The sequence below is a fragment of the Tachypleus tridentatus genome, chromosome 3 (genome assembly GCF_004210375.1).
Source record: "Tachypleus tridentatus isolate NWPU-2018 chromosome 3, ASM421037v1, whole genome shotgun sequence".
In the NCBI taxonomy this organism is placed as follows: Eukaryota; Metazoa; Arthropoda; class Merostomata; order Xiphosura; family Limulidae; genus Tachypleus; species Tachypleus tridentatus.
In genome coordinates, this window is record NC_134827.1 from 78,252,971 (window position 1) to 78,262,527 (window position 9,557).

The 9,557-nt window shown below is 33.2% G+C and overlaps 1 protein-coding gene across 6 annotated transcripts; it reads left to right on the top strand.

Moving 5' to 3' along the window:
• The first annotated feature begins 467 nt into the window (after nt 1–467).
• On the top strand, nt 468–8,092 carry LOC143247271 (uncharacterized). Of its 6 annotated transcripts, none has more exons than XM_076495032.1 (5): nt 468–621; nt 3,559–3,685; nt 4,223–4,281; nt 6,359–6,560; nt 7,444–8,092. In XM_076495032.1, exons 2-5 carry the CDS (start codon nt 3,619–3,621, stop codon nt 7,572–7,574), a joined length of 459 nt encoding a protein of 152 aa, XP_076351147.1. In that variant the 5' UTR covers nt 468–621; nt 3,559–3,618; the 3' UTR covers nt 7,575–8,092. The 6 variants fall into 6 exon arrangements, with proteins under 6 accessions (XP_076351147.1, XP_076351152.1, XP_076351149.1 ...); XM_076495037.1 differs by having other exon boundaries at nt 499–601; XM_076495034.1 differs by having other exon boundaries at nt 511–1,296.
• The last annotated feature ends 1,465 nt before the right edge of the window (nt 8,093–9,557 follow it).

Consider the following 9,557-nt stretch of genomic DNA (forward strand, 5'->3'; position numbering starts at 1 on the left):
TGGCCTAGCGCGTTAAGGCGTGCGCTTCGTAATCTGAGGGTCGCGGGTTCGCGCCCCAGTCGCGCAAAACATGCTCACCCTCCCAGCCGTGGGGGCGTTATAATGTTACGGTCAATCCCACTATTCGTTGGTAAAGAGTAGCCCAAGAGTTGGCGGTGGGTGGTGATGACTAGCTGCCTTCCCTCTAGTCTTACACTGCTAAATTAGGGACGGCTAGCACAGATAGCCCTCGAGTAGCTTTGTGCGAAATTCGAAAACAAACAAACAAAGAGTATTTTGAAAAAAAATGTAAACTGTGTTATCGCAAGTTGACAGTAAGTGACAAAATAAAAATTAAATCCATCTACCTTATTAGATGTATATAAGTTAGTCTGGCAAGAACAAAGTTAAAATGATTAATAATAATAATTTAAACATCAAGTCACATTAAAAAATGATATTTTGTATAGCTTCCAATATCATAAGTTTTTTATTTTGATTAGGGTAGAAATATCCATATTATCTCACGTATATTTATTTTGTCACCTTCGCCAAAATGATCAACGATGTGTAAAAATGGTGAAACTGAAGAAAATTTAACGTGTGTTTATCGGGAAGAATAGTAATTACTTCTTTCACTGGGTAACATAAGAATTTAAATTTAATGTACACTCTATTTAGTTGATCATTTCATTCTTTGAAGTCAAATTTCAGTTTCCATTTTTCTGAAGGTTTATTATAAAAAAATGAATGTTAAAGTATTTAAGTGTCGCTCTATTTTTATCGAATGTTAGTAAGACTAACAGTAAGCCTAATATTAGTAGCGAAAAGGTTGATAATACAACTGTAGATAGTCACTGTTTCGATTTTTGAGTAGTGATAAATTTTTACTAGAGTGAAATACAAATTGTACAATACTGCTATTACTGGATTAGCTAGTACATATGTAATTAGGATTGATTTTTGCACTAAACAAAGAAAAACTTAGCATCAGATTTGTTGGGCTTAGTGTAAGTTTAACATTCGTATACATGTATATTAATATAATAATAGTAGCGCTATCAGTCATTCATATAGGTAATTTAAAATAAGTAAACTTCGTATAAAGCACTTCCAAGAACTACTAGTAGTAGTAGTATTACAGTGATAAGATAAATTATATCTTGTTACTGACTGATGGCTTTAAAATTTAGTAGTTAATCAGTAACTAGCTTATCAGTATTACTGTAACACGATATGTTCTTCCAATTAACCTTAAATTCCTAGTTTTAATCCGAGGAGAGAGCATGTCGAAGTCTTACAGTTCTGTAATACTTGGCAAGTACTTTTAAAAATATTACTGTTAAAATGCAAAATTATGTGTATATGTATGGATTTATTATATATAAGATTTTATTATGCCACTTAATGTGAAAACAGTAAAATAATAAAAACAAACTTGGAAATTTGATTAGAAGTGTATGTGTGTGTGATATTTACTGTACACTATAAGATATTGTCACAAGTAGAAAACGTTTTAATTGGTTCAATTTCACTAGAAGACTATTTTACGATCACTAAAAACTAAGTAAATATTTCAAGGGACGTGTGGTACATCACCCACACATATAATAGAAGGCCTAAACCTTTTGCAGATTCATCTGAAATGTGTGATACATCCATTCATGTAGGTTATAGCATATATATATATATATATATTATTCCACAATTAACCCTGGATATGTGGCATGCTTTTTCATACAAGTGATAATATATTAAGGAATGGTTTACTGCATCTACTTTTGTAATATACCTAATGTGAAATACTTCAGTGTTACATGTGGAAGAGGAATAGTTACTGAAGTTAAAGGTAAGGAAATAAGAAGTGAATGGCATTCCAGTAACCTAAAGAATGACAAAATAGATATTTTTAAAATGAGAAATAGGAGTAAACTTGATATATTGCCACAAACCAGTTAGACAGCTGAGGTGTGAAAGCCTTAGCAGGCTAATGTGTTGAACATTGTCTCAGACCTCTCATTACTGGAAACCTTAGAGTAGATATCCATGTATCTACTATTACAGGTGGTGTTACTAATTCTAATGGTCTAAAAATGAAATAGGTGAAAAGTAGCTTGACTTGAATCAAGAACCACCAATGTTAACTAGTATACTGAAATGACTCTCTACCAGCTGGTGTTAAACATGGCATTTTTTCAAGACATCGAGTTGTTTACCTTGCGAGTACAAAGTGAATGTAATCTAAATGTAAAATTATGGCCAAAGTTTAATTGGTTCTTTTGCATATAATTGCATTTTTTCTCTTAACATTTCTCATACCTTATTTAATTTTTAAATGTTCATTTTCAGATTTTTGGGAAGAATACATTTTAAAATTTTGGCATAGTTTTTGTTTCTTAGATTGAAGGTTTTTGAGAAAAACTGTCTGCTTTTTAAAATAAAATTTTCCTGAACCTAAGAATTGTTTCTAAGTGTCATTTTATTATTTTATGCAAGAAACATGATGTTTGTTCAAGTAATAAAAAGTCTGGTGGCTTTTTTACCATTATTACTGGTGATTCATTAAAACTTTGCTTTAACAACCAAAAGGATTAGAACCCTTATGCATTTATCTACTTGCAAAGTTGCACACTCAATGCTTCCTCTATGTTTTTTAGCTTGTATGCTGTTACTTCTATATAGGTGATATGTTATTTTTTATGGAAAACTGTGACTTGTCTTTTCACATGAATTGTGTGTTAAAAATGTACAGTTTTAGTGTGTTTATTTTTAACAGGAATACATGATTCACATACTTATATTTTGAATTTTTGTTGTGTTAAGGGACCACAATAGGAAGAGACAGCAGAAATTCCAAATCTGTTGACATCGACAAGTGGTCCCAGACTGAAGAAGCAGTTTGTTCTTCAGTGAAGCTTTGAAATAAATATTTACCAATGCATTATGTTGCAGTTTGAGTTTCTAAAAAATTTAGTATCTTACTGGTAATAGTTGGTAAAGCACTTGGATTTCATACTAACCCTAGGAAATGCAACACTAATACCACTAAAACTGCAATTGTAAAGAAAATGAAACAACAATAATACATTATATATGTAACACTTTGAACTTTCATCAGGTTTTAATACCTTTCATGTATGTTATATTGGGCTTACTACAAGTATAAATTCCTTTAATATAATGCATTTCTTTCACACTGTATTTTATTAAAAAGCCTCATTGCTAGGGTGTGGAAAAAACATACATAATTTACATGTAGACAGTTAAATATAAAGGAAATGAAAGGTACAGTTGATATGGTTGTAACAAACTGGTAATAGTAGAGATAGGATATTTCCATTATGTTAGTAAAAGTCTGTCTCGTGTATTTTCACTTTCCATTCTTTGGGTTTTCACCTCCCAAGATGTTTGTAGCTTTCTCAAATTATTGCTAACACCATTATCAATGAAATTATGTTTTACTTTTTCCATGTGGAAACAAGTGTACTTAATGGAAGGTAAAGTAATTGTTGGTGGATATGTGTGAAGGATGTTTTTGTATCTCAACAAAATTTGATTGTTTATTTTTTTATTTTTCAGTCTCCTTGTTTACCGCTATGAAGGGAGGGAAAGAGAGTATCTGTGGAGTTGAAGATTTATATGATGCAAGAAGAACAGTATATTATCAAACTGAACATTACATTTTCAACATTTGACTATACTGTTGGTATCAGATGTGCACATTCTATTTCAAATAAGAACTGATTGTTTGTCAATATTTGTGTTGCACATAACTTAGAACCTGATTGGTTCCTTCAATGAAGATCTTTCACTTAACCTGTGTTTTGTTTTGATAATTTTGTAATATCAGAATTTAAATAATGTGTATATATATGTTGTTATGAAATATAAAATTGTTCTCAGATGTGCATTTTCATTTTTATGGGGAAAATCACATGCTTCATGAGAGAATGTATGAATTGTAACAGTTTTTCATTGAATACATTTGTCACTGACTTTCAAAGAGGCATGAAATAAAATATTTCATTCTGTACATTTATAGTAATTATAAATTATTAGTGTACACTAATATAATAAAAATGGATATGTACATATACTGGTTTTAAATACAATGAGTGCAGATACTTTGAAATTTTTAATATATTTTTCAGTATATTTATGAAGTTGTGACAAAGGTACATTGTATATGTTTATTAGGATGAAATTATTTATAATTTGCATCTGTCGTGCCTGTATTTTACAGGAGGAAACAGTACCACCAGTGTTCACTCTGATGCCTACAATATGTGTGCAGATAACAATGTAAGTTTTCAAGAGCTTCCATTAAAATGATATTAGCCAAGTGTGTAGAAAGTGCAAAGTAAGTTATGATTTCAAATTAGTTACGTTTGTTATGGTAGCTGCAGTCAAACTGAATTATTACCAGAGTGAGATGACCGAGTATTTCATATCATAATGTTATCTGAAACAGACACATAATTTTGAAAAAACAATTTGATAAAATATTTGTGAGTAAAAAATATGGTATTAAAAATAAAAATGTAATGAATTTCAATTCAAATACTTATGTGAGACAAGCAAATTTGAGGTTAAGACTGACAGGTGGTGTATCCCCATTGCAATATGAGTCTTGCTTCTTCAGTCACCTCTAAAACCTATATCACGAGGTCTGTTCAAAAAATACGCGGAGTGTTTGAATTGCGGCTCCAGTTGGTTCCAGGGGAATCCGCTTGGTGTCGCTAGGTTCACACAGATCAGCTGATTACTGACGCCATTTCCGATTGCAGATATCTTCATTTGTGTATTAGCTATCGTTTTTAAGTGAAGTGTGATTTTTTCGTTTGGCGGATTTCAGAATGAATGACCTGAAGAGCAACGACTTGCTGTGAAATTTTGTGTTACACTTGGAAAATCTGCGACTGAAACTTTTGCTATGCTTAACACGGCTTACGGTGATGTTGCTATGAAGCGTGCGGCATGTTTCAAGTTGCATGAACGTTTTAAGGATGGTGAAAGTCCATTGAAGATGATGGCGTCCTGGACGTCCTTCCACGTCAACTGACGACCCACGCGTCGACAAAATCAACACCCTGGTGCGGGCAAATCGGCGTCTGACTGTCAGGGAGCTTGCTGAAGAGTGTGGGATATCAGTTGGATCTTGTTACGAGATTTTGACCGAAAAATTGAAGATGCACCACGTTGCTGCGAAATTTGTGCCACGCCGGATGACAGACGAACAAAAAGCCCATTGCGTCCAGGTTTGTCAGGAACCGTTTGATTGTTCAGAAGAAGATGAAAACTTCTTGTCAAGGATCATAACAGGTGATAAATCATGGGTTTATGGTTATGACATTGAAGCGAAGGTCCAATCGTCCCAGTGGATGGGTGAAACATCCCCAGATCCAAAAAAAGCTTGCCAAGTTCGATCCAAGGTCAAGGTGATGCTGACAGTTTTCTTCGATGCTAAAGGTGTTGTTCACCACGAGTACCTCCTCAAAGGCTCCACAGTGAACCAGACTTACTACATTGAATTTCTGAAACGTCTGAGGGACGCCATCTGTCGCAAAAGGCCAGAAATGTGTAGGAGTGGCGACTGGTTTTCCATCACGACAACTCTCTAGCCCATTCAGCCCTTAGAACTCGTGAGTTTTTTGGCCAAACACTCGATCACTGTTCTTCCCCACCCCTACTCACCTGACATTGCTTCTTGTGATTTTTTCTTGTTCCCCAAACTCAAAGACCCTTGAAAGGAAGAAGATTTGAGGCGATTCGAGATTAAGGCAAATGCGACGAAGGAGCTGGAGGACATTACAAAAGAAGCGTACCAGGACTGTTTCAACAAGTGGAAACACCGTTGGGATAAGTGTGTGCGTTGGGGAGGAGAGTACTTTGAAGGGGTCCCAGACCTGTAACTTCTAAATAAAGTACATTTTGTTTTATGACGTCAGTCCGCGTATTTTGAACAGACCTCGTACATTTTATAATCCCACGTTGTAGCTTGCCCTCTAGGATTGCGTTTTTTTTTAAAAGTGCAGCTTATTTTAGAAATTAAAAAAATATGTTAATGTGTTTTGGTTCATGGCTTGAATATCATATGGTTGTAATATATATGAATGTGTGTGTGTGTGTGTGTATGTATGTGTGTGTGTGTGTGTATATATATAGGTATATCACAATTCAGTATAAATATAAATACAATAATTGTTAAAAGTAGAAACAGCTCTCTACATCCCATAGATATTTATGAAATGGCACAAAACTTACTCAAAGGACATTGGAACACTTATTTTAAAACTACAGCGATATATGTGTATAGCAGCAGTAAAAGGCATAGTGAGCACCGGTCTTACTAAACATTCTTTCATTTTTTTAACTTCAGTTGATGGCAGATCTACTCATAGGCAACATGGTTTATCCAATAGGCTTATGTAAAGATTACAAAAAGATGACCTGCAAACTTATGACAGCTTTGTTCACTGAACAAGAAATGGTCAACAGTCATGTGACAGGTAAAAGACTTGGGTTAAAAAGTGGAGAAACAAGAACTGTTTTAAACCAGGACAAAGTTAGCCTTATTGTCGGTGAGTTTTACAGTAATGTATCTGTAAAAGTATGCTCCGAGATATGTGTTGCTGTTGTTTCTTAAATATCTAAATAAAAATTAAGATGTAAGAAATCAAATATGACCTCTTACTTAGTACAAAGTAAAAAAAATTGTAATAGGACTAATAAAAAATTTTCAAAAATGCACAACAGTTTTATGTTACCCATTGTATAAGATCATTTTTTTATTATGTGGGGTTACACAACTGATGTGTCGTATTCAGATACTTAAAAACTTTCCGTGTGTTTGTATCTTTACTATATTCTGAGTAATACTAAATGCACAATGTCTTTTTTTTCTAATAAAGTTATGCTTCCTTCAAAATTTCTGTCAAAACATGTACATTGGAGGATACGTCAACACTCGTATTGGTTCTCAAACTTCAATTTTCTCATGCTTGATACAGACTTTCTTTACACATCAATTGCAACATTAACTTAAGTTCTCATGTATGTAATCTTAAAATATATTGTTTATCATACTGCAGCTATTACATAAAATCAAGAACGATCTTTAATTACTTACAATGATTCGTTCTATTATTATTAAGACTCAACAATTTCATTTTCTTCTCTTCTTAGCAGTCAATTCTGATATTACACGAATATTCTACACCCCTATAAAATGTAACATGGTCCGTCCTACCACTTTAAGCGGCTTCTCACATTTCATTCCGACAATACCTGGCTCATTTCTCTTTCCCAAGTGTTTTTTTTTTTTTTTTTTGTTGTTGTTGTTGTAGGTAACCGTTGTCATTGTAAATTTTCGTTAGAGAATATTCATTTGAGTGTTGTTGAGGGATAAACATGTTCATTCAATTTCTCGATATTGTAAATTGTGTTTTTTTTTTTTTTTTTTAGATTTAGTGAAATCACACTTTTCATTTATCACTGAACCTCAAATTAGGAGGAAAATGAGCCAAAAGTGCAAGGACCTCAGGATTGCACAAAGCAAGAGAATTAAAAGAAACAATACAGGAGTATCTTTATAAATTTAAGTTCCTTTTAACTGTGTTCACAAACAGTTCTTTTCATGTTTGTACCTTTTGTTTTCTTCTTCCGAGAATGTAACTTATTTCGTATTATATTAGACTTTAAAATATATCAATAATAAATATATATTTTATTGGCATAAGAAATTTGAAATGCTCTTAACAATTCAATATGTAAAGTAAGACTACCATTTCAATTTTCTAAGAAGCGTATAACTAGCGCATACACATAAAAATATATTAGGTATATATTTACCGTGTTACCACATTACTAGTCAATATAAAGTTAATAACCCATTTCAAAATTATTTTTAATAAGGAGAAGGCACGAGTTTAATAGGTTAAAATCTTGGAAAATAATATCAGTACCAGAGACAATTAGTTGTACGAAGCAATTGTTTTCGACAAATAATCAAAATTATGAACATTCATTAGTTAATTTTTTGTTTTATTTTTATACCTGTAACTTATTCTATTTTTTTGTTGGGGAGAATAAAAAGTTGCAAAAAACAACAAAACTAATGTGTCCTGTTTTCTTATATTGCATGTTATTAAAGATACACACAACTGCAGTTACTGTCAGATGTGAATTATTTTACAGAATGAAAACAACAACAACAATATAGTGCAAGAGTAAATGTTTTCGAAAGTCCGTATCACATACTGCATCTAATTTCCTTGCTTAACAGAAACGGGGTACGTCAGTTATTGTTTGCTATGCATGACTACAGAATTCTTTATCCATTCTTTATATTACAGTAACTTTTTGAAATATATTCTAACAGTCATGGCAACCATAGTTCAGAAAGTAAGCATTAAATCATTAGTAACAAGAAAGACAAGTGAAAACCGATAACGAAAGACTTTCTGATAGATAACTGTGTAAAATATATTTAAAAAAAAAAGACCCAGCATGGCCAGGTAAACAAGGCGCTCTACTCCTAATTTGAGGGTTGCGGGTTCGAATCTCCGTTGCACGAAACTTGTTCGCCCTTTCAGCCGTGGGGGCGTGATAATGTGACTATCAATTCCACTCACCGTTAGCAAAAGAGTAACCCGAGAGTTGGCGGTGGGTGGTGACGACCAGCTAGCTGCCTTCCACTGCCTAACTTTGAGCGAAATTCAAAACCAAAGAATTAGTGAATAAGTAAAGAAACAGCCCCTGTTAATCGCCTCATTAACATAATTCTGTTGAATGTGAACATAAGTATTAAAGTCTCTAAAGCTAAAAGAAGAAGAAAATACATTTCTCTATCATTTAAAATAAATTAGATTTCCTAATGATAAATTACGAAGAATCAACAATACCAACATGGAAAAGATAGTACATTAAATATATATATAACATTACATAACTACATCGGACTGATTTAGATTATATATAGATTCTGCTTAACTCTTATAGTACGAAATGCCACACGTCCCCAAAGCAGGAATATGTACATAACGTGTATCACGTTAGGACTAGTCAACCTGGTGACCAAAGACTTTCCAAAGGTTAACGCGTTGAGCTAGTCTTCCAAAACATTAACCAACGCCACTTTCCGAACGTGTATATTCAGTAACTGCAATGCAGTCTATAAAAAAAATATTACGATAATTAGTTGTTACTGGAAGGATACTGTTTCTTCAGGTCACATATCAGACTAAAAAAAAAAAAAAAAGTCCTTTCGTGGATACTGTTATCTTCTTATGGAACCACACTACCTTTCGACATTAAGACATTCACAAAAGGAAACAAAGAAAAAGCGACGTTTATTATACAAACACGTGTATGTGTGTGAAATTACAAGAGATTCACAAGTATTTTGTGACATCTTGTGAGCGGCTCGTTTTCCTCAGTCTTTCCGAATATTTTACTCTTGACTAATTGGAAATCACTAATGAAATCGGAACGAAACAGCCATCTTAACGTCCAGAGATCTGGCTTTAAGGAACTGATGTTCTTTCTTGAGTCCCCCGCTAGTACAGCTGTGTGTCTCC